The sequence below is a fragment of the Megascapheus bottae genome, chromosome 37 (assembly GCF_031878675.1).
Source record: "Megascapheus bottae isolate mThoBot1 chromosome 37, mThoBot2.hap1, whole genome shotgun sequence".
Taxonomy (NCBI): domain Eukaryota; kingdom Metazoa; phylum Chordata; class Mammalia; order Rodentia; family Geomyidae; genus Megascapheus; species Megascapheus bottae.
This window is the reverse complement of record NC_143545.1, coordinates 135,514-160,861: the sequence shown is the minus strand read 5'-3', so window position 1 is coordinate 160,861 and position 25,348 is coordinate 135,514. Positions and strand designations below refer to the sequence as shown.

The 25,348-nt window shown below is 45.8% G+C and overlaps 1 protein-coding gene across 5 annotated transcripts in view; it reads right to left on the bottom strand.

Annotated features, from left to right (window-relative positions):
* Mical3 (microtubule associated monooxygenase, calponin and LIM domain containing 3) overlaps positions 1-25,348 on the bottom strand; it is a 143,110-nt gene that overhangs the window by 94,105 nt on the left and 23,657 nt on the right. For all 5 annotated transcript variants that reach the window (XM_090325292.1, XM_090325288.1, XM_090325290.1 and 2 more), the window contains exons 2-4: positions 4,544-4,879; positions 2,446-2,653; positions 178-294 (exon numbers count right to left, since the gene is read on the bottom strand). In XM_090325292.1, the coding sequence (XP_090181418.1) occupies positions 178-294; positions 2,446-2,653; positions 4,544-4,807 (589 nt within the window). In that variant the 5' untranslated portion in view covers positions 4,808-4,879. The remainder of the gene's footprint in view (positions 1-177; positions 295-2,445; positions 2,654-4,543; positions 4,880-25,348) is intronic.

Here is a 25,348-nt window from a genome sequence, read left to right as displayed (position 1 = left end):
AGGTCTCCTCACCAAGTCCAAAGGCCTCAAAGGCAACACTGCATGGATGAAGCCCCATCACTAGTTCTGCAAGTTCTTGCAACATCTGCAAGTCTTCCACTTTTCTCTCTTGGTCTCATCTACTTGGCCCTACTCAATGCCTTTTTAAACCATTTTAATTTGTTCTAGTCAACTTACGTTCATTCTCTTGGTCCTCAGGAGGCTGAACAAGTCCTTGGAATTCCACATTGACATGGATTTCGATACCTAGGATCAAGGCTACTTTCAACAGTATCAGCTGGAGCTGACGGATACCTGGGTAAATACAAAAACTACGCTGGAGAGAGCACGTGGGAGGAGAGGACTCAACAGCACTAGCTCCCTGGGTTCCCACCCATCTTTACTGCTGTCTGATCAAGTTCTCAGGGATTTTTGTACCAGGAGCTACTTTCCAGGCCACATTCTCTAACCTCTTTCTCCCTTTCTAAGGATAAATACAAATAGGTAGGTGATACAGTTTAGAGACTTGCAGGGCCACTTCTGTCTCCTGAGTTGGGAATTTGGAATGAAGCTTAGAGACAATGTAAGCTGCCGTCAACAGGAGACTGCCTTCTATTTCCCTCTGAATCAGAGCTATATTCCTGCTAGGCGAGGGCATGGCTCCCACGATAGGATACAGAAGAGGCACACCACAGTGCATTTATTGGGGTTTGGTACAAATGTGCTGAGTTACTTCCTAAGATGCTCATGGTATCTGCTTCTCCCCTTACTCCATCACCTACCATCACACACTCACACCAGGTATACAAGGGAGATTGTAATCCAATCACATCCTCTTACCACCCCCTCCATCACTATTTGATGGTTGTAAAAAATGAGGTCCAACAGGCTTGGAGTGTGGCCTAGTGATAGAGTGCTTGCCTAGCATACATAGAAGAAGCCTGAAGTGGTGCTGTTGCTCAAGTGTAGAGTGCTAGCCTTGAGAAAGCTTAAGGACAGTGCCCAGGCTCTGTGCTCAAGCGGTAGGACTGGCAAAAAACCTCATTATCATAGATTTATACATTTAGTAGATAATTAATAGATGTGCAGTGAGTTCCTATCCAGTGCCAGATCTGGCACCAAAATGAGGTACATAAAAACAGAAATCTGGACTCTGAGCAAAGATACTTAGCTTCCAAAATTAATTCTGTCACCTACAAGGGAGACAAATTTAGACAATGACCCTTGGGCTCGATTAAAGTCCAACTCACTTGCAGTCCATGACTAATTTGCTAGGAACAGATGAAAATCCGCTGCTGAGTCCTCCCAATTATTTCCCTCAGCTTACCACAACCATGACCCTTCTGTGACACACTCCTAAAGACACCCTGGGTCCTGTGCTAGCACACATTTTCTTTTTACAGGTAACCATGGGTTCTGAGATGTGTTACAAATTACAGCCTGGCATATGAGCAGAGAACCTCTTCTGCCAATGGGAGTGTGGCAACTGTCGACTAGTACTTAGAATAAACTGGCACAACTACTTCAGATAGCAAACAGTCGAGTAGCTGACTACTCTAGAGCTAGAAGAACCCCGAATGAAGGTTTTTCGATAAAGCTTCCCTGCAACAAGCTAGGCATTGGTGGCTAACACCTGTAACCCTAACTACTCAGAACCCTGAGATTTGAGGATCGCAGGTCAAAGCCAGCCTGGGCTGGAAAGTCCATCAGACTCTTATCTCCAAAACACTACTTGGAAAAAGGCCAGAATTGGGGCTGTGGCTCAAGTGGTAGAGTGTTAGCCTTGAGCAGAAAAACTCAGAGATAATGCATAGGCCCTGAGTTCAAGCCCCAGGAGCAGCAAGCATGTGAGGGCACACAACTCCAGCTTCAGAATGTCATTTAAAAAAAAAATCATCTCAGAGAAGCAACAGATCCCAAATGGTCTTGCAAGTGGTAAAAGACTAGAAGAGCTACCTAACCAAAGAGATTCATTATCAATCTGCCACCCACCACTGAGAAGGACTCTGCTTCTGTAGGTGTGGCTTCCCAGCCTGTGTGCCCAGGGCACTGAGTTCTTACAGCAGCAGAGCAATTGATCACATGGAAGATCACATGTGATCACACTGTACATGTGTGCAATTGCCTGTGCATGTCACCCCTTGAACTAAAAACCAAATTGGTTCTGATTCTCCATGCCTGCCTCCTACCTTTCCCATACCACAAATGCTCTACCAAGATGAGATGAGACAACTTTTAGTGAAGCCACAAATTCTCCTTGCATAGGAGATATTTGTAGTTCAGGGTCTCCATTACAGAACCCTGGTGGCATGTCTTCTGACTCTAAATTACACAACAGATACCAATGGGATCAGAATAAACCAGGCTGTTGAGTAGGAATTCCTCAGATAACCTACCTGTCTCAGTCTACTGAACATGCAGGCAAGGCAAGGGGTGAAATCCTACAACAGAGCTGGTGTTACTCACTGATATGGTCAATGGCTCCAGCACAGAACTTGCCGTAGAACTTCTTGGCACCCAGACCTCGCAGATCGTGTATGGTGAAGGGCCAGAGATGCAAGACATTATTGCGAGAGAAAGCATCTCGTTTCTCAATAACCACCACCTTGGCTCCCAACAAGGACAAATCGATGGCTGTGCGCAGACCACAGGGACCAGCACCAATGATGAGACACTGAAAAACACAGCTACTCTTAGAACAGAGGCTGCACCCCTCAAACTTCCAGAGCAGTTGCATGACTTCATAACTATCATTTGGGAAAGCCCTCAACTCAGACTACTCTCCACCAAGAAATGTTCAAGCCCATCTGAGTAACAGCACTTGTAGTGGCTGGAAAGAAGTTCATAATTCTATGGACGAAGAAAACAGAACTGTCTGTGGAAGGCACAAGCCCAGCACATGCATACAGTGATAGCCTGGAAAGCTCAAAGATCTGCCATAAAATCTAAATGGGTAACCATTTGAACAAATGACAGATATAAAAGAAAAATTCACATCTAATCTTTCATTGGCAGGAGAGGACCTTTTCAGATTTTTCTAAGTCTAGAAATTTCTCTCTAAGGATATGGGTTATTAAATACATGGCCAAAGTAATCTTTGAGTCCTAGATTACTTCCAGGTGGGAATTCTCAAGACCCAAAGTTTCATGTGATGAAATGAGTGCTCAAATTGTTATTTACAGGTTGAAAGTCCATGAAAATACTCTTGAAAACCCACACTCTGGTCAAGGACTCAGGTGGGGTGAGACACGGACATGTACAGATAAAAAACATGGGCTTTGCTTTCTTTTTTCTTTTTCTGCCTTTGTCTACTTTTGTATGATGCTGGTCGTAAGGATAGAATCCTGGATCTTGGGCATGCCAGACAAGCACTCTACCATTAAGCCTCCACCCGCTCTGGCCCCTTCTTTCATTCTTATCGAAGTCTAGTCATCATTCATAAAAGCCATGGCTTCAAACTTTTTCACCAGGGTTGGTCTTTAGCCATTCACACATCCATACAGGACAAACTAAAGCTCATGAAGGGCCAAAATAACGTAGCCTGAAGTCATTTGCAAATTTATTTCCCTGCTAACTGTTCCCAGACTTCTCAGGGAACATGTTCTCACAAGGAAGGAGGCGAAAAACATCTCTTTTCTTCTCTACTTCCTCACGCCTCCTCCACACAGGTGAATGCACATCTTAAAGTCTCTGTCCAAGCCAGCCTGCTTCATGGAAATCTTACTACTCTACACTGTAAAGGTAACAGAAGCAGTTCAACTCATAAGTTCTTTGCTTGGGAGTCAACACGGGCCTTTGGAATATGGACAGCATAGTCTGAAACATGTAGAAATTCCTGGCCAGGTGCTGAGTATGGAACAAGGGCTTGGCAAAGATGGCGTACAAATCCCAGAAGGGATCTGTCCAAATCGATGCCAGGGACTCCCTAGCTCAGTGGCTTACCTCCTTCCTGGGTTCACATGGGGTACTCAGGGGGCTAGCTCAGTGACTTACATCCTTCCTACAGTGGAAGTACAAGTAGTGGAGGTACAAGCAGTGGCTCACACCTGTAATCCTGGCTACTCAGGAGGCTGAGATCGGAGGATCTTGGTTCAAAGCCAGCCCTGGCAGTAAAGTCCGTGAGACTTTATCTCTAATTAACCACTGGAAAACTGGAAGTGGCACTGTGTCTCCAAGGGTAGAGTGGTAGCCTTGAGCTGAAGAACTCAGGGATAGCTCTCAGACCCAGAGCTCAAAGCCCCATGACCAACAAAAAAATAAAAAATAATAAAAAATAAAATTAATAAAAATAAAAAATTAATAAATATTTTAAAAGTTTCTACACATCTGACCTAGGTTTATTTTCAAACAGTTGAGAGTCTGAATATTCAATATATAAACACATAGAATTATGCTCTGACACAAGGAATAGTCAAATAAATTTGAGAAGCCCGGATCTATAGAATTTTGATGGGGTCTAAACGTCTTTGGTTAGGCTGAGAGTAGACTGCCTGGTCCTCACCTTGTCCACCTCTATTCAATCCTTGTGCAATGACCCCAGGGCCAAGAGCAGGCTGGCCCTTACCTTGGTGTTAGCACATGCCTTCCCCTTTTTGTAGTCCTTGTGACTGCCCCGCTTGTCCAGCTTCGTCCAGAGGGCTTTGGCCTTCCAGTAGTTGAGCTTGGACTTCAGCTTGTGGTAGAAGGAGCGGTAGTCCTTTGGCTTCAGCTCCAGGTAGTCACAGAGCTCTTGGAAGGCCCTGAGGGTCCCCTTACAGGTAGTGGCCTGAACAAACCGGTCAAAGAGGACATGAGCTTGGTTCATTGCCTCATGCTTCTTCTCCTCCATGCTCCCTACTATAGGCACCCCAAAAAGGGGCAACGGGATGGCTGCTGATCCACCAGACACCGTCACCTTAATCTAATAAAGAGAAGGAGGAAGAGGAAGACATAGTCAGTATTACAGTGCCTACAAGTATGTCACAGAGACATACCCTCTTCCAAAGCAGAGTTCCCAAATGGTGACACACATGGATTCAGCAGATGTACTCTGGGACTTCCCAGGCACGCCAAGAGGAATAATAGTCCTGCATTCAGGGACCTAACAGTCTAGTAGATAAAAAAGACATATCAATAGAAAACTACAAAAAATTTCTACAGAATATTTTATAGAATACTATAAATTTTCTAGTGTCATTCTACGTGTCACTAGGAAGAGGTACAAGAGCACCCAAATCAAAGATAAACCTTCTGGACAGGTAAGGACTAGTCAGGCATGGAAAAAGTAAAAAAGTGCAAGATGTACACTAGTAGTAAAACCAGCAGTCTTGTGAACAGCTCCTACAGATCAAAGAGACAAGAACGATTTCTAGTTTTCCAATTCAGACTACTGGGAAATAACGACCGAAAACAGAAGCTGTTTTAGAGTATCAAACAGAGAAGACCAGAAAGAAACCTCCTCATATCATATTATAATTAAAGTATTAAAAGTGTTAGGTGCCAGTAGCTCAAGCTTAGTTACTTGGGAGGCTAAGATCTGAGAATCTATGGTCAAAGCCAACCTTGGACCCCTATCTCCAATTAACCACGAGAAAATCGGAAGTGGTGCAGTGGTTCAAATGGTAACAGTACTACTAGCCTTAAACAAAAGAGGTGAGGGACAGCACCTAGACCATGAGTTCAAGCCCTCTGACCGACAAAACAACAACAAAAGGCCCTTAAAAGTATTAAGGGGCCGGGAGTTTGGCCTAGCAGTAGAGTGCTTGCCAACATTCACAAAGACCCAGGTTTGATTCTTCGGTACCACATACATAGAAAAAAGCCAGAAGTGGTGCTAGGGCTCAAGTGGTAGAGCTCTAGCCTTGAGAAAGATCAAGGACAGTGTTCTAGCCCTGAGCTCAAGCCCAGGATTGGAGAAAAAAAAAAAAGTATCATTAAGCACACAAAAGAAAGAAAGACTAATGAACACCGGTAGAGTGCCAAGTCATCTACAAAGGTAAACCTATCAGAATTAACAGTAGATTGCTTAGCAGAAACTTAAGACCAAGGAGTGTATAGTGAGTTTCAAGTCTTTCAAAAAAATTACTACCTGGCCTATATTACTGCATCTAGCAATGCTAACTTTCATAAATGAAGGAAAAACAAAATAAATGCACACTAAAGGAATTCATGTCTCCCGAGCCAGCACTGCAGAAGAGGAAGATAAATGCAGCATGTAACATTTTCACAGAGTGTGTGGACAACCAGATGAAGACTAGAAAGGAACCAAACACCAAACAACCATGAAGCAACTGAAAGCTGGTGGGAGCCACCAAACTGTAAGTGCTAATGAAACTGATTCCCAAAGGATAAGCACCAACTTCCACAATGACACAGACTCAAGGCCCAGGGTTTAAAGAATTGCCCTCTGCGAAAAGGTACCATTCTGTTTTTCTACACATCTCACTGTAGTAGATGATTAAACCAAATCAGCTGAAGCTATGCTTGACGTTTCATGGGAAAGTGGTAACTACCAGATCGAATTTCCCTGGTGTTTTCCATATCAACAGCCAATCCTCTTCCAGTACTGTGGAGGACAAATGGAAGATCATCGTTCTTAAATGACACATACAAGTTGGCTTTCTCACCTCAAAAATGGTACAACCACCTTACCCTAGCTCTGGAGATTAAGAAATGCACTGCTCTGGGCTGGGAATGTGGCTTAGTGATACAGTGCTTGCCTAGCATGCATGAAGCCCTGGGTTCAATTTCTCAGTACCACATACACAGAAAAAGCCAGACGTGGTGCTGTGGCTCCAGTGGTAGAGTGCTAGCCTTGAGCAAAAGAAGCTCAGGGACAGTGCCCAGGCCCCGAGGTAAAGCCCTAGGGGTGGCAAAACAAGCAAACAAGTAAAAAAAAAAAAAAATGCACTGCTAATATACAGCTTCTTCCAACAACCATGTGACCGGGAATTCCGTAAGAAATGTGAGGAGGCACCCAGGTACATATAGCCCAGTGGTAGAACATTTGCCTAGCATGTGTACTATCTTGTGCACAGCAAATGGAAACAAAAGCAAAATAGAGGAATTAACTGGAAATGACTTTTAGCTTCCCCTAAATAAGGTTATATCTCTGGTAGAAACAGCAAGCAAAATGGTTTAAAATTACTTAACAAAAAACAAAAATAGTACTTTCATCTGTGATGCTAAGGCTTATCTTAGAAATGATAGCTTGTTGGGGCCGGGAGTTTGGCCTAATGGTAGTGTGCTTGCCTAGCATGCACCAAGACCGGGGTTCGATTCCTCAGTACCACATACATAGCAAAAAGCCAGAAGTGGTGCTGAGGCTCAAGTGGTAGAGCTCTAGCCTTGAGAAAGTCCAGGGACAGTGCTCAGACCCTGAGCGCAAGCCAAGGACTGGCAAAAAAAAAAAAAAAAAAAAATGATAGCTTGTCCAAGTCAGCTTGTGGGACTGGAAAAATCCAGGTGTGTTTATACAGAGGCAGAAGAAAGAATGGCAGAAAACAACCAGGGGCAGGAAATAAAGGTCCCAGGTGGTGTTGCTACCTGGGGTGGGGCACACGGGGAGGCAGGGCACAAGAGTGAGGGGGCAGGGCACAGGGGCAAGCAGGGGCGGGGGCGGGGCCGGGGTGGGGGCACGCCTGCGTCTTGCCTTTGGTATGGGACCACCGCAGCTTTTACTCAGCCTTCTGTACAGACAACTGTACAGTTCTGGACTCCTACCCACCACCTGTGTTCACCACAGTCAACCTTCTCTCCTCCAGGGCCACAGCTAAACGTGTAGCCAGCTCACAGCTGGCCTGCTCTGCTTCTTGCCAGGGAATGAAATGATTTTTTTCTCTGTTTCAAATCAACAGCCACTGTCTACTTCTTGCCAGGATTCAGAGTATTCTGAACCATGATACTCCTGCTGAAGGGGAGCCATGTCTTTCTAAAAGCTTCTCCTGGTCACGGCAGGTGCCCTATGCTCCTAACACCCTCCCCGCCTTGCACATCACCTTGGACAATGTGGCTACACGGCAGTAAATAGTCACCTCCTACCTCCACCACACAGGACTTCCAAATCCAATCCCACCTCACTAAGAGCCACTCCAACCCTCTGCGAACAGAAAACACTTTGAGATGAAGGCATCCAGCCTCGGCCTCTGAAGAGCTGTGGGATGCCTGCTTCTGAGCACAGGGTAAGTGATCGCACCTGAAGGGCACTAATGACAAGGGAGGAACAATGAGACGGGCAGCCCGGGGTAAGAGTACTCGGGACTGAGTCCCTTGGGCTGCCTCGCCTTTCTACCCCAGCAAGCCAGGTGACTGTATCAGGAAGAAAGTGTACAATGTCCCCGTATTGTTCTGTGGCTCTGCCACCCTCAGTCTCATCCACCAGGGACCTGCCCAGCACTCTGACTCACTCACCCACAGCTGGGAAGAATGGGGGGAGAAGACCGGTTCCCGTACTCCCTGCACCCATACCTTATGCCCCCACGGCCTTTCCAGGACCACTCGATGCATCTTGGAAAAGATCCACATTCATCATCATAGGAACCCTGAGAGCAAGAAACCTGGCCACAGAGCACCAGGAACCCTGGAGTCAGATAAACACAGGTTTGGAGAGAGGAATGGGGGAAGGGAGAGGCCTGAAGAAGAAGGAAGAGGAAGAAGCAGCTTCCAAAGCACCGGTGTGATGATTTTGCCAGCTAACAACCTCCTAAGGGCTTTGTCTCACAGCAGCTGCCTGCTGACACCGACTCTGTGCACATTCCTGGGCTGAGGAGAAAGAATATGCGGGAACAGTGTTCACATTACTTATTGTTGTCTGACTCATGGCTGCTTATGAGAACTCTAGGCCTGACTGCCCTTAGAATGAAAGCTAGTTATCTGGAGGTAAAGTAAGGAATAACCAGCCAGGCGCAGTAGCTCACACCTGTAAACCTCACTACTCAGAAGGCTGAGAACTGAAGATCATGGTTCAAAGCCAGCCTGGTAGAAAAGCACCCATGAGATTTATATCTTCAATGAACCACCAGAAAACCAGAAATGGTGCTTCAGCTCAAAGTGGTAGAGCATTAGCTTTCAGTGAAAAAGCCAAAAAAAAAAAAAAAGACCCCCTAAAAAGGGGGAAGAAAGAAGCAAAGAAAAGGGAAAGAGAACAAGAAGAGGAGTGACAGGGGAGGGTGGGTGAGATTAATTAGAAAACACTGTACATTAACAATGTAATCTCTCTCTTTACCACTAATGTAAGCTAAGAAAAAAAAAAAAGAAAAGAATCGCACTTGAAGAGTACTTTCCCCCTGCTCACCACCATTAACACTCTCTCAAGTGTGCAAATCTCTGGAAAAGTAATCTACCAAGTACTCCTTCCCTCAGCTCCTTCAATGAGAGGTATACAAGAATACAGTGAGTAAAAGATTCAAATGAAAACTCCATTTCAGATTATTGAGATTCCCTCGTGTTTTGCCTCCAACAACAAAACAACAGCAACAAAAACTGAAGTCGTGAAATGCCTTAGGTTCTTGGTGGGGCTTTCTGCAGCACAAGCCACTGGACTGCTGACTGCGGAGCCAGTGAGTGTACGAGGAGACTGGGATTCTTCATCACCTCAAATTCTGCTTCTCAGCTCTCTGGTGTATGGCTACAGGGTCCTAGGAAGTAGACTAAACAATGCAATGTGGAAAGAAATAGTCCTTGTGTATTTTCCCAAAAAACTGCTTTTATTGTGGCAACAACAAAAACACTTTGCTTGTTTATATAAGACAAGCCTCATCATAGCACCCAAACTGATCTCGAATTCCCCAGCTTCAGTGATTCTCCTGCTGTAGACCCTGAGCAGCTAGGCCTACAGGCATGGATGGCTGCGCTTGCTTGGCTCGTCTTGACCTATTTTAAGCATTTAGTAGTTTTACTAAATACATTCACAAGGATGTGTGAACATCATCTCCATCCATCTCTCTAACTCTTTATAAAATAAAACCCTATATCTATTAGTTAATAGCTCTCCACTTCCCTCTAGCCCCAGGCAGCCAATACTCTTCTTTGTTTCTATGGTCTTTAATACTCCAAACATTGCATAAAAATGAAATCATATTGCATTTGCCTTTTTGTGTGGATTATCTAATTTAGCACAGTCTCCTCAGCACCGATGTCTGTTGGAGAACATTTCAGAATTTCCTTCCTTTTTAAGGTTGAATAGTATTCCATTTTATGTTTATTTAACATTGTCCTATCTATTCATAGCTGTTGATGAATATTTTGCTTCCTTCTCCTCCTTCTTTTCCAGTACCAAGAAAGTACTACCTGGGTAATTTGAATCCTAGTTTTTTATTGTTTTGGCAGTCCTGGGGCTTCTTTTGCTCATGGCTAGTAGCCCTCTACCACTTGAGCCATAGCACCACTTCTGGCTTTTGCTGTTTATGTGGTACTGAGGAATCAAACCCAGGGCTTCAATGAATGCTAGGAAAGCAAGCACTCTACCTCGAAGCCACATTCCCAGCCCTGTTTCCACATTTTAACTACAGCTGATAATGTAGCTATGAAAATGAAATACATATTCTTTCACTCTCTCTCGCACACACACAATTTCTAACTTTGTAAACACCCCTCGTTCCCCCAACGGGCTATTGGCCTCTTCTTCCTGCTATTACCACCAAGATTCTTAAAAGAGCAGTTGCCCAAATCTATTCTTCCACTGCCACTCCTAAGACCCTTTTCTGTTCACCTTGCCACTCCCGGTTCAATCTAGCTTCTGTCTCCATCACTCCTCTGAGACTCAGTCCTTCATATCCCTGTGCCCTTGTTTTGGCTCTTCCTGGAAACCATCCAACCCCTCGATGCTTCTGCTGCTCCTACAGCACACTCTAACCCTACAGGTTTCCTATAGATGGAGATGGTGACGGAAGAACAGAAAGCAAGCACAAGTAAATTATCTAGGAAGAACAAAGCTTAGCAGATGTGACCAGTTAACAAGAGAAAAGGCTTTAGCTCATCAGCAGGGTACAATAAGGTATCTCCCCCCCACACACCCCTGCTATCCCCACTGCACCACCAAGCAAAATGAGCTGACCCTGGTTCAGAGCTGCAGCAGGGAATGGGCAGGCTATCAAAGGTCAATTTTTTTCCCCAATTATCTTCAGAGAAGCCCACTTCTCCTGACAAACAAATAATTTTGAAGAGCTAAAATCCATTCAGTGGAATCTGTTTTCCCCTTTCATGTCCCTTTCAAGTAACTTCAAGATGTGGCGCTTAGATGTAAACTTCTATGTAAAAGAGAAGCTTCCTCTGGGCCAAGTGCTTCTCCAGGCCAATCTTATGCTAGTCAGACTCCTTCTGAGCTCTGATATGACCCATGATCACTCCCCGACAAGAGCCTCCTCTGGCTCAGAAATGAAACACCGAAGAAAGGAAATAAAGGCACGCTTTTTCCCCCTATACTTGGGAGATACTGCAAACTCCCCCAAAACTACACTCTGGCAAGGTCTTAAGATTGTACACAATCCACAACTTCCCCCTTCCGAAGGAGGGAAGAAGGAAGACTGTCGGACGATGACTCCATCTTGTCCACATGGTACTCAAGTACAACCAAACTGTCATCTCTTTTTTTCTCCAGACTGGTGCTAAAGAACAACTATCAGGAGCTCTTCAGTCCAAGTGCTCTGGACTTGAAGCCAACAACTACTATACTATACTAATTCAGCACCAATAAAACTGGCCAACATCGACCCAAAAGGGCCAACAGGCCATACCCCACATCTACTGTGTCCTAAAATGCTAACATGGAGGGCCGAGAGGCCCAGTGTACGTACCTCACACATCCTTCTCTGGTCCAGTGGCAGTTTCCATTGCAAGTGGCATTTTAGCTCACTGATTTTCTAAGATGCTGCCTAATTTATCATAGTATAACTATTGCTAATTGACCTGCTGGCTCTGGTAATGAAAACAAAATGTAAAGGCTTTGACTTGCTCTGCTGACTGAAGGTTAACGTATGAGAGCCTATCAGAAAGCTGTTTCTTAGTGCTGCTCACTAGTGACCGGACCACAAGTCTCCCCCCCACAGGAGTTAGTCTGCATACAAAATACTAGAGACATAAGACTCTCTCAAAGACCCTAGGTGACTCTGCATATCTGACTAAAACCATGGGGTATATACAGATGTTTATACACATAAAAATTCCAGTTGTACTCTAAGGATTTGTGTATTTTGTAGGGCACATGTTATAGGTACACTAAAACTGGGGTACCTCCTCAGTGTTCTGAGCAACATGAACAGCAGCTACACAGAATCCTACATCCTAAGGAAAAATCCGACACAGCACTACTTGGCATAAGACCTGGTAGACAGCTTGGAATCTAGTGGGGGTGCAGCTTCTGGCCAGAGCCAGGGATACATGCTTTACATACAGTAAAGAAGACCCGTGCTCCCTGCCTGGCAAGCTTTCAAGTCCCTGGAAACAAGGTCTACAGTCCAGAGGAGGAGTTTTTCTTTTGAAGAGACAGCAACCAGATCCAAAGTGCACCCTCAGTGCAAACCGAGTGTTGAGACTCTACATGAGCAAAATCGATGGACTGTGATCGAGAACCTGCATTCCGGTGGTATTGCACATTCTCAGACCAGACAGTTCTGTGTCCCTTGCAGAAGAACATCTCTATGCGATGCACACCAGAACACCCCCAAGGCAGCCGCTTTCCAGGCAGAAGGCCAGCATACCTTGGTGCCTTCTCCTTCATTCAGAGAATCCTTTATCAGGTGAGTAGTCTGTGCCAGGTCTTATTCTTGGCATTACATTTACATTGGTGAATGAAAACAGAGTTCCTGCTCCAGTGGCGCCTGCTAGCCCTCTATCTCATGAAGAATAGGCAATAAACAAGCATGCAGACCACTTTGTAATGCAAAACATGCTGCAAGGAAAGGAATGCACAGATTATAATGACTTACAGGATTAGGAGGACTTTGCAGATAATATGGATATAAAAGCGTTTCTGAGCAGGTAACTTAAAACCTAAGTCTGAAGGACAGACGGGAACAGCAAGTGCCATGTTGAGTCCTTTTAGTGTATCTCCTTCGCTGGTTCTTTGTGTGCTAGTCCTGGGTCTGGTACTCTGGGCCTGGGCACTGTCCCTGAGCTTTTGTACTCAAGACTTGTGCTCTATCACTGGAACCACAGCTCAGGTAGCTAACTGGAGATCCATCTCACAGACTTTCCTTACCGAGCTGGCTTCAAACCATATCCTCAGATTTCAGCTAGTGTTACAGGCATGCGTGGCACCACCTGGCTCTCTTAGCTGGCTCTTAATGCCTTCTTCCTCTGTAAGTGCAATGATGTCTTTACCCCCCCCCCATCTCATGCCTTTCAAAGCATTTCCCACTGATTCTGACCCCGAATTCCTCCCAATCCTACATAGAAGGCAGGGAGTACAGGATAAGTAAAGTGTGAAAACACAGGTGGTGAACATAGCAAGCTGCCAAGGCATCTGGTTAAGTAACAAATACTCTGCATTTCTTATATCACTTATACCACTAGATCCTTCTAAGGACCCACCAGATAATAATGTTCTTGAAGAATATTATTTTAAGGTGGCTAATGCCAAAAGATCTAGCTTCTTTCTAACTGCATCTGTTTCATACTTACTAAAAATAAAGATGGACTGCTACCAAAAGCAGATTGCTAGCCGGGCACAGTGGTTTACGCCTGGGATCCTACCTACTCAGGAGGCTGAGACCTGAGGACCGCGGTTCAAAGCCAACCCGGGCACTAAAGTCTGTGAGAGACTCATCTCCAATCAGCCACTAGAGAACGGAAAATGGTGTCATAGTTCAAAGAGTAGGGCAGTAGCCTTGAGCTGAAGAGCTCAGGGACAGCGTCCAGGCCCAGAGTTCAAGCCCCACAATCGACAAGAAAAAAAAAAAAAAAAAAAGCAGATTGCTAACCTCACTGTATTCTATAGACTTCTATATTGGCACCTATAAAATGTATCTTAGGGCTGGGAGTTTGGCCTAGTGGTAAGAGTGCTTGCCTAGCATGCATGAAGACCTGGGTTTGATTCCTCAGAACCCCACATACATAGAAAAAGCCAGAAATGGTGCTGTGGCTCAAGTGGTAGAGTGCTAGCCTTGAGAAAGCCCAAGGACAGTGCTCAGGTCCTGAGCTCAAGCCACAGGACTGGCAGAAAAAAAAAAAAAAAGATTGTTTAGGAAGAGGGGTTGTGGCTCAAGGGTAGGGCAGTAGCCTTGAGCTGAAGAGCTCAGGGACGGCGCCCAGGCACAGGGTTCAAACCCCATGAACACCAAGAAAAAATCATTTAATTTCAATTGATGCAGAAAAAGTCTTTGAAAAAAATTTCAGCATCTTATGGGCTGGGAGTGTGGCCTAGTGGTAGAGTGCTTGCCTAGCACGCACAAAGACCCGGGTTCAATTCCTCGGTACCCCATACATAGAAAAAAGCTAGAAGTGGTGCTGAGGCTCAAGTGGTAGAGCTCTAGCCTTGAGAAAGACAAAGGATAGTGCTCAGGCCCTCAGCTCAAGCCTGGACTGGCAAAAAAAAAATAAAAAATAAAAATGTATCTTAGTAACCAACTTACAGGATTATCTCCCCAGATTTGTGGATTCTCATAAATGAGAAACTTATTTTCAGCATTAAGGGAATCAAGTTCTATACAAAACAAACAAAACACTAAAAAATAACAAGCAAGCCCTTATGCCTCTTATAAATGGGTATAGTAATTCTTTTTTTCTTTTTTGGTGGGTCATGGGGCTTGAACTCCACCTGGGCGCTCTTTAGCTCAAGGCTACCATCCTACCCCTGGGCCTGGGTGCTGTCCCTGAGCTGTTCAGCTCAAGGGTACCAGTCTACCTGTTTTCTAGAGGTTAATTGGAGATAAGAGTCTCAGGTCTTTTTGTGCCCGGGCTGGCTTTGAACCTTGATCCTCAAATCTCAGCCTCCTGAGTAGCTAGGATTACAGGTGTGAGCCACCACGCCCAGTGACAATAAATTTGGAAGGAAGGGAGGGAGGGAGGGAGGGAGGGGAAGAGAGAGGGGGAGAGAGAGAGACAGAGACAGAGACAGAGACAGACAGACAGACAGACAGACAGACCATGAGCTCTGCCTCATGGGATAGACCAGCATCAAATGTCCACTGAGGGCTACTGAATTAGGCTAGGATGAACTCCACACAGTAAGCCAAAAGCCCTGTAAATTCCTTAGTCAGCTGAACTCAAAGTAGAATGAGGGATCAGTCCAGCTCCCCACTACCTGCCCACTAAAAAGAGAATAAAACATCAGGTTCAGTCCAGAGGCCACAGGCGTGTGGGCCAAGCTGTGATTGTCTTCCACTCACCACATCACAGGCACAACAGTGCTTGGCCCCACCGGACCAGACCTCACGTAGTTTCAGTCTTCATTTTGGTAGCTGTGGAAAGTAACTGCCAGGAGAGGTAAGTGCATGGCTTTGTAAAGACCAACTAGAAACAAGCAGAGCTTCTAATGTTACACTAGGGTAAAAGCTGTCATTGGCTGTAAAATAGAGAAAAGTCTTATTTGCCTGAGAACTGTTACTATTAGGATATGTAAACTAGCATGAAGAAGGAAAATGGACTGCATCTTACTATACTCAGATTAGCTATCTGCTCAGCTTTCACATAAAGTTCATGAGAAAAAAAAATCAAAGAATCTCAAAAGCATTCCAATGTCCATCAGGCCTCTCTCCTCCCCAACCAAATAAAAATCTCAGTGGTGACTGGCTGGTGTTTATAGCCCAGCCCTCTACCCCAGCAGACTTTAATGAGCCACCAGGACTGAAAAGAGAGGAGGCAGCACATATTCAGCTGAGTGGACAGAGGCACATCTACTTTCAGGCGGTCCTTCTCTCCACATACAGGTCAACCACCTTCTCGGCAAACCTCTACTTTCTTCCACCTAACACAAGAAAGGCTTCCCGATCAAGGGATTGAGCACTAATTTCACAAAATTCAAGAAAACAACATGTCTGATCTGGATATGGATATTCTGTTCAGGAAAATGTGCGCCAGCTGTAATGCTCTGTCTTTGCAGAGGTAAAGCTATACCACAACATATCCAAAGATAGCCCTGTGATTGCAGGTCTGCAAGGAAGCACAAAATTAAGCACAACCCAAGTGGGCAGAGGGAGACCATCACTGAGTGGGGGCAGCTGCCAGCTGGCTTTGGCACACCCTATGTCCAGCAAATCCAAGTCCAGGGTATTCTGCGAAGAGTAAACATAACTCAGCCCCACCAAGGTCAGCCCGGTGCTTGGTCCCCTCTTCTGCCCTGCTAATGGTGCTTCCTCCAGGCAAATGTTACCTCCTCCACTTAATCAGCATGGGGTAGGTGTGGCTTTTCCAATCAAGGCTCAGAAATTGGCTGAGTACTGGTTCATGATCCTAAGGGGGCAAGGATCACATATAAAATCTAAGAGGAAATGTTTTCAGATGTCTAGAGACTACAAGTCTGAAGACCCTTTGAGTGGAACCTTTCATTCGGGGCACTTTAACTGGAAACACTGGGAGAGCCAGGCCTCAATGAGGTCTCAAGGTGATCTGAGCAGATATCAATGACAAGTATCTAGTAATGCTACAAGGCAGAACAAGATGAACCAAACCCCTGGTGCCACCCACAGCGGTCCAGGCGTTAAGTGTGATGGAACAACACCAGGAGACAGGATGTGTGTGGTGGGGGGGGGGGGGGGAGGTAGGCTTGCTTCAAGTAGTGACTCAATTGTTTTGTTTTTCTGGCTTGCACTGTTTTAAAAAAATTATTTTTATTGTTATTACAAAGGTGGTAATATGGAAGGGTTACCATTACAGAAGCCAGGTAAGTAGATTTCTTTTTTGAACAAAGATACCCCTTTCCCTGGCTCTCTCCCAGTTGTGTAGTCCCGTTTTCACACCGTACCCAGTGAATACCACTGCTGCATTTCCCCCCTTTGTCCCTCTCTTTCTGTACCCCCTCTTTCACTCCCAAAGACAGAATGATGAACAAACAAGACACAAAGAAAAGAAAACAACAACAGAGAACAAGGAACCTCTTGTTTCCATTTCCTGGTGTCCCTTTTTAAAACATATTATTTAATATGATCAAAGGCTCACAGGCATTTTGCCCTTGTGTTCCTCCCCTAAGAGTGTGAATGTGTGTGAATGCCTAGACAGCTGTGCTTTCCCGTGCAGAGTTTATCAGGTCTGCTCCAGAGAAACAGAGGGAAGGGGCTGACCAAGATACCTTGTGTGTGCATAAGGCCACATCTCCATGAAATGCCCTGTGCAAAAAAAAATAAAATAAAATAAAAATGGGGGTGGGGGTAAAGCCTCCAGTAACTTCTGCAGCTGAGTACCGGCCCTTCATTCACACATTCAGCTGAAGTTCATGACAGAAGCACGCTGAAAGCAGCCAAAGTCTCACATTCTCCAAGGAACCCAGTGAAATTGCTTTGATTTCCTACATCAACTCCTCTTCCTGCCCTAACTTGAACCAGAATTATGGTTGTTTTCAAAAGTAATTTCAACTCCTCTCTCTTAACAAGGACAATTAAAGCAGACAGACCAAAATCTCTTAGTGCAAAAAGCACCAGATGCTCTTGTGAATACAATGGTTTGCTCCAGATGTGAAAATGCAGAAACAAAATAATGGCAACAATGACTCTGCGCTACCTTTTTCTACCCTGGTTTATGGAGGGGCTGAGGGAAACAAAGGAGCCAGAGCTCTGCTGTCTGCTTTCTGTAGCCAGCCCCAGAGAAAACAATCCATTTGAATTTTATGCATGACATCATCTGCCACCAATCCATGCTGAGCCGTCAGCAAAACCACCACTGCACTGGGCAAATGGCGAGGTGCAGCAGCACAGGTGTGCAGGTCTACTTTGTACCTTTCCTGGGAGACGCTATGGAGGACAGAGAGACAAGAGGACAGAGCCTGTCTACAGTGAAAATCAGAGACATCAAACGCCCTCCGTGCATGTACCTGCACCCCTCCCTCTGCCAGCTTCACCGCCCACACCGGTGAAAGCCTTTGTTCCCCAAAGCAGCTAATGGCATCTTCATGGTGCTCCCTGCCAGGGAAAGACAAGTTTTTGGAAAGTTGCTATGATCACCTGACTATTCGAGGGCAAATGTGTTTGCAGACAAGAGCTGCAAAGCAGTGAAAGGAGTGGAGAAGAAAAGCACTTGGTTGCTCCAGACATTAGTTAAATCCCTATTGAGAAACTGAACAGTTTTCATTTGTGCATCACAGCTGGAAATGCCCGGGACTTGGTTATCTGCAGTCTACTCTCCTCTCGGAAAATCCTAGCCATGTTATGAATAAAGCGGCTAAATCCAGGACAGAACGTGCAAGAGAGAGGGCACACAGCAACAGAACAGGAGCTGAGAAAACTCACAGAGCAAATACTGTTTACAACTGCAGGGCTGAGCTAATGTGCTCTCTGTCTTTTGAAGCATATTATCACATGAAGTCTTAGACAATACAATCAGAGCAGAGAGAGCAAGGCCGAACCAGTCTCTGCTTAAAATGGCCACAAGACCCTACAAAGTCTGTAGATGTGTGTGCCAGGCTCCTAGGAACAGAGCTGCCAGCTGCTGGGTACAGCACACACCGAAGGATGCCAGTCAGATGAGGTTTCGAGAACAGCACTCAAGTCATGAAAGGCCAGGGGCCAGGGTTCAAGAGATGGACCCACACAGATCACACACAGCTTCAGGAGTACTTGCCTTTGTTGGTTTCTTTCTTTTTGCGGTGTTGGGTATTAAACCCGGGGCCTTGAGCATCCCAAGCAAGTGGTCTACCACCAAGTCACTTCCCTGGACCTGAGAAACTAAACTTTTAACTAAAAATAAGGTGCAACTGAATATGTTACATGGGGCAAGTGAATGAGGGCCGGTGGGGTGGAAGTGAAGCAGGGGAGGGATCGCTATGGTTAGTTACACAGAAAGCACTGTACTGTTCATTTCTGCTAATATCACTGCACACTTCTGAGATCCTAAACTTTCTATAACTGATAAGCACACTAGTAAAAGAAAAGCACCTTAGCTGGGGCTGGAGGCTCATGATTGTAACCCTAGTTACCAGGAGGCTGAGGTCTGAGGAGCTCAGTTGGAAGCCAGCCCCTGGCAGGGAAATCCACTGAGACTCTCATCTCCAGTTAACCGCCAGAAAACTAGGAATGGTGGCTGTGGCTCAAAGTGACAGAGTGCTAACCATGAGCAAAAAGAGCTTAGGGACAGAGACTAGGCCCTGAGGTTCAAGCCCCATGACTGCCCAAACAAAACAAAACAAAACAAAAACTGTCCTTCCTTCCTTATGTAATACGCTATTTAGGTTGATTTGTTTGTTTTGTAGTCCTGGGGCTTGAACTAAAGGCCTCACCATTGTTAGGCAGGCAACTCTGCCACCAAGCACACTTGATCTTTTTTTTTTTCAAACCAGTAAGACTAGGTACAAAATTAAGAGAAAGCGTGCATGTGTGTGTGTGTGTGTGCGTGCACGCACACGTGTTCTAGTATTTACTCCAGACTAGATTCAAATCTATATCCTTTGGAGCTAACTGCAGCCAACTGTAATTCTCCATGAGTGTGAAGAGGAGAGTGCCGGGCTGGGAGCGTGGCCTAGTGGTAGAGTACCTGCCTAGCACGCACACAACCCTGGATTCCATTCCTCAGTACCACATACAGAAAAATCCGGAAGTGGTGCTGTGCCTCGAGTGGTAGAATGTTAGCCTTGAGAAAGCCCAAGGCTGAGTTCAAGCCCCAGGATGCGGCTGAAGGGAGGGGAAAATCTAGCTCCTCTTTCACTGTTTCTGCCTTTATCCTCTCCCAAAAGTTGTCTCCCTGGTCAGGGAAAGTTTGCCCCTCTCTGTGCCCTTTCCAGGTTCAGCCCAGTCAGAGCTGTACTGAGAAGACTGTTCACAATGAAAACTATCCAAAGGCTTGTGTTGCTTTGCCCCATGTACTCATGTACACAAAAATCTAAATAAAAGGACGGCTTGAGCTATGGGCCCGTGTCAAGGTAGACCAGGGCCCAGACTGAAGAAGGGTACCTGGGCCCCCTAGAACACATGCCAGCACCTGCTAGGGGCTCTTGAGGGCACCTTGCACACATGCCTGCGCAGGTGTGTGTGCATGCGTGCACATATACACACAGGGTCAGGATGAGGACGGGTACCTGTTAACAGAGAAAGAAGCACTGAAAACTAAGATGATGCCTGACCACATATACTCCAAATAAAACAACATTAAGAGTCTTTCCTCCCCAAGAAGCTTCATCCTGAGACGTGGACATCAGAGGTAATGCAAGCCCTCTGCCCAAGGACTTGAGGCTCTGTGAGTACAGCAACTCATCTCCATACCACCCTGGTACCCCAATTCCATCATGTACTCCTCACCCACCCAAGAATCAGGCCAGCCTGGGCCACCACATCAAAGACAGAAAAGGCATCTTTTCTGCCCAGAGATGGGAGAAAGAATGGATGAAAGAGTCTATATTTAGAAGTCCAACCAAGATAAAAGGAATGGAATGAACATAGGCCAACCACTGCAAGAGCCCTTAACTATTGCTCAGCCTGGCCCGTCCATCTGTGAGTCACAGCAGGGTAAAACAGGGCAGGGAAGGCTGCTAAGAGCACCGCTACTTTTCTCAGGCTACAGGAAAAGGCAGAGAACACGCTCACTAACGCAATGACCTTATTAAGTTATCTAAAACAGGAACCCTACCTGCTTTATGAGTTTCTCTTTGGAGTCACCTCTGGCTTCTCTGGAAGCAAGGAACTCTGGACACTTTTAACCAGATCATGCCCACTTGCTGTAAGTATAGAAATGCTAAACGTTTTCATTTTTCTTAATTTAGTGAGGAAAAGCGCTATTTCTTAAAAGAACAAAGAGTAGGGAATATGGCACCTTGTACACCAAGGCCTTTTTAGAATAACTAGCACAGCTAACGGGTGCACATCCTATGTGGACTGGACCCAGACTGCCCATTTGCTGTGAAAACAAGACCAGGGAGTCGCTTTTACTTAGGGTAAGAGGAGGATATATTCTTCTATGTGCAAAAAGGGTGTTTTGTTTTGCCAGTCTTGGGGCTTGAACTCAGGGCCTGAGCACTGCCCTCGGACTTTCTCAAGGCTAGAGCTCCACCACTTGAGCCCATTGACTGTTTTTAGCCTTTGGTCTTTCCTGTACTTTTAACCAGGGGGAAGGCTCCTCTCTCAGCTCTCCAGGACACTCCACCAGAGCCAGGATGAGGCCAATGAACAGGCAGGCAGAGGTGTGAGAGCCCTGCTACCTCCTCTTTATGCTTCACATGTCAAAGAGCATGGAATGAGAAGCAGCGTTTTAAACCACAAAGAAACCAGGAGTGGGGCTGCAGAAGAGAAATGATTATTGTTCATCCAGCACTACATCAGAGCGGCTGGGGACACTTGACCGACCTGGCGTACCTCTTATTTTCTGGGCCAGTGCATCACCACCATGACCAAAACTCCAATGGGAACTTGCCTCTGACATGAAGGCAACTCACATAGGGCAAAGAGATTCTCTTAAGAAAGAAGGCCCAGTGCCGATCACTCTAAACTTTGATGTGGCCCTCACTGGAACTCATAGGATTACATCATTCAGCTGCCACAAAATCACCAAGGCAAACCAGTAAATATTCTCTGTACATCCTGCCTGGCTTTCTCTGACCTGTCACTGTAAAACTGGAGGAACCAGAGTAAATCAATCCCTTCAAGAATTAAAAATGTACTAACAGAGACACGCCATCTATTATGAACAAGGAAGAAAATTCCAGTCAGCTCCATCCTACGTCAGAGACCCAACCTGGTCTCCCAGAAGGCCAGAACAGTGTCTTCTCCAAACTGACCTACCCACGGCTCAGGGAGCACGCAGCGCTCTCTGCTGAGAACCAACCCTGCATCACACATATCCACCACATCCAATCCCATCCCTTGGTCTGTCCTCTCCCTCTTATAAACTAACTCTCTCTCAGGCCACTGTTTGAACCACTGTTAGCTAAGGAACCTCATATTTCTCTAAAGCTCCATGTCTATGCTTCTCAATTTACCAGGGAAAAATCTGTGTCATGCTTTATTTTGTCGTTGTTGCTGCTGTTGTTGGTGGTGGGGTTTGAACTCTGGGGCCCAGATGCTGTCCCTAAGCTCTTCAGCTCAAGGCTACTGCTCTACAACTTGAGCCACTTCCCAGGGAAAATCTTCTAGACAAATCCCAGACAGGGTGAGAGGTGAGAAACAGATGTCGGGCCTGTAAGGTCCCATGCCAGTGTCACAGTTGCAGAGGATCTGCACTAGAGAGACTGGAGAGGTCTCTGACTGGCTTCCCAAGGACGTGGGTCCATGGAAAACTGAAGAATTTGAGACTTTTGTTGTTTTAAACCCATACCTTAGACCATTAAGTGGTGCTTGATTTAGGTACAACATGGAGGGCAAAATGAGCAATTGAGGGAGGAGATTTTAAAAAGATGCCTAGTCTTTTCTCTTTTTTTTTTTTTTTTTTTTGCCAGTGCTAGGGCTTGAACACAGGGCCCAGGCACTGTCCTTTGGCATTCTCAAGGCTAGCATTCTACCACTTGAGCCACAATACCACTTCCGGCTTTTTCTGTTTATGTGGTACCAAGGAATTGAACCTAGGGCTTTGTGTATGCTAGGAAGGCACTCTATCACTAAGCCAAACTCCTGGCCCAAGATGCCTAGTCTTATGGGTGATGCTGTTAAAGAAGAGATGTAGCATGCACACAGGCACGCACGCACACAGACACAGAGGGATGCTGGCTTCCCGTGCCCAAGTCCACATGTTGGTGCTGTGTCCAATGGAGTTCATTCCTCTAGCCATGTAACCTAGACTGTGCAAAGAAGCTAAGAGAGCTTCCCATCAAAAGCACAACTTGTAAGCAGGACTCAAGGATAAAGGGGGCAAAAAGAGCCTCGACACAGACGCACTGCAACCCTAGGCCTGCCCAGGCCTCTGCCACTCATGCCATGCAAGGAAGCATCACCTTGAGCTTCCAAGTGAGTCCTGTAACTGAGCCACTACCAGGCTCTGAGTAAAACGGACAAAGCAGAGGTGCACACAGCCAGCCTCTGTCTGCACACAATCAAGTCCTTTTTGCCTCCAACATGACAGACAGGGTGTACACCCCAGCCACATCATGCAGGGTGACTTAGTCCCTCCATACCTATACCACTGCATGATCGCATACGGCCAACCCTCCCCACCATCACCTCTCCTCCCACACGGCATCACATGGGCTTCACCCTTGAAAATACACCGGTAAGAGTCTCTTTCCATAGTCAGATCTATTCTAACACTGAACATTCAATGAGATAGACTAAGAAATAGAATTCCAAAGGAGGCAAAGTTCAGAAAGTGCCTCCTATTCCAATGCTGCACCGGCAGTATTTCTATCCATCTGATATTTGTGGACTATTTACCATAATAACTGGGAAACTATTGCCCAAAGATGCACGAAAAGAGTGAGACATTATTTCCACCAAAAAGAAGCTTAAAATACAGCCAACTAATAATAATAATAAGTGTAACAGCAAACAAGCAAGCATTTCCTAAAGCATGTCCACCGGCCAATCCATCAGGGTTAAATCCTGATGGTGGCTAAAGAGACAAAAGCAGTGGACCACACCCTTCCAGGACAAGCATGCACAACCAGGGGTTAGGGAGGTGGTTTTCCATTGGGCTGTCCAAGCCAGGACACTAACTAGGAAGACGGAACTTCAGCCAAACTGTGTCCAATGAGCCTGGATAGTGGGAAGCTGAATTTTAATAGGGGAAACCATTTAACAGGAACCACTAAAGTTTGTTTTAACTGCTAGGATAATTTCCAAGGATAGTTTAAAAGAAATAACAGGGCAGATATAAGAAGGTAGGGAAAGTGGCACTGTGGCTCAAGGGATAGGGTGGTAGCCTTGAGTTCAGGGACAATGCCCAGGCTCAGAGTTCAACTCCCATGACCGACCAAAAAAAAAAAAAAATAGAAGACAGGATATACAAACCATGCTGAATTTATTCAACTTCTATCAGTATCCTGTACACTTCTATCTATATCCTGAACAGTGGAAGGAAAGCAGACTGACACTTCTGTAATCAGCAACTTGCCTTTATCTACAGCTTGCCTAGAAGCAAAAAGTGTTGGGGAAAAAAATAAAAAATAAAAAGACTGCTGGGGGGTGGGGGAGCAAGGAGTTTGGCCTAGTGGTAGAGTGCTTGCCTCACATGCACGAAGACCCCGGTTCGATTCCTTGATACCACATACACAGAAAAAAGCCAGTAGTGGTGCTGAGGCTCAAGTGGTAGAGCTCTAGCCTTGAGAAAGTCCAAGGACAGTGCTCAGGCCCTGAGCTCAAGCCCAGGACTGGAAAATAAATACATACATACATACAGACAGATAGACAGACAGACAGACAGACTGCTTAGGGTGTGCGGGTGGCACAGGAACACAGCCTAGTGGTAGAGTGCTCACCTAGCATGCACAAAGCTCTGGGTTCAATTCCTTGGTTCCACATACATGGAAAAACCTGGAAGTGGTGCTGTAGCTCAAGCTACAAAGAGCTAGTTTTGAGCAAAAAGTGTCCAAGGACAGTGTCCAGGCCCTGACTTCAAGCCCCAGTACTGGGAGGGAAAAAAAAAAAAAAAAAGACTGCTGGGAGGCCTGGGCATGAGGTAACTGTCCCAGTGACAGTCACTTTGCCTAGGTTTTATACAAACCTGGGGGAGTCTCTGGCAGCTCGACCTCCCCAGCATCGAGGCACATGTGCTGGGCCTAGTTTACTCTTTCTTCCCCTGCCCTGGTGTGGAGTCCATGGCAAAAGTGAGTAAGAAATTATTTTGGCTCACAGATTTGAGGTATAAAACCATGAGCACTTGGACCCATGGCTCTGGGCCAGTAGTGGCAGTCTGCAGTGAAAATATGTGGCAGAGGTGTTCCCCTCGCTATCACATTTATAATACATGGTGAGAAGTAGGTACCGCCTCCTAAGTATACCCCAAAGACAGAGGAAGGTTGGCTGGGTCTCAGATCCCAGGCCCTACAATACTGCAAATAGCATATTCAAAGTGGCACCACTATTGGGGTTGAGATTATGAGTTCTCACTAGAATGAAGAAAGAAACTGGTCAACAGCCAAAAACATCAGCCTCTCCTCCTCAGCTTAAGTGAGAAAGCCAAGAAAAGCAAAGCTGGAGGAAGGCCAGCCTGCTGCACCAATCTGTCACTCTGTGTCCCTCAGTACCCAGCCCTCCCATCCTATCTCTTTTATCTTGCATAGTGGAAGCCAAAAATGCAAGGCCAGTCTTTTGACCATTCTTTAAGTAACTGATAGCTGAAGACAATGAAGTACACAGGCTACCACTGCCAGCACCAGGGGCCCACACATGAG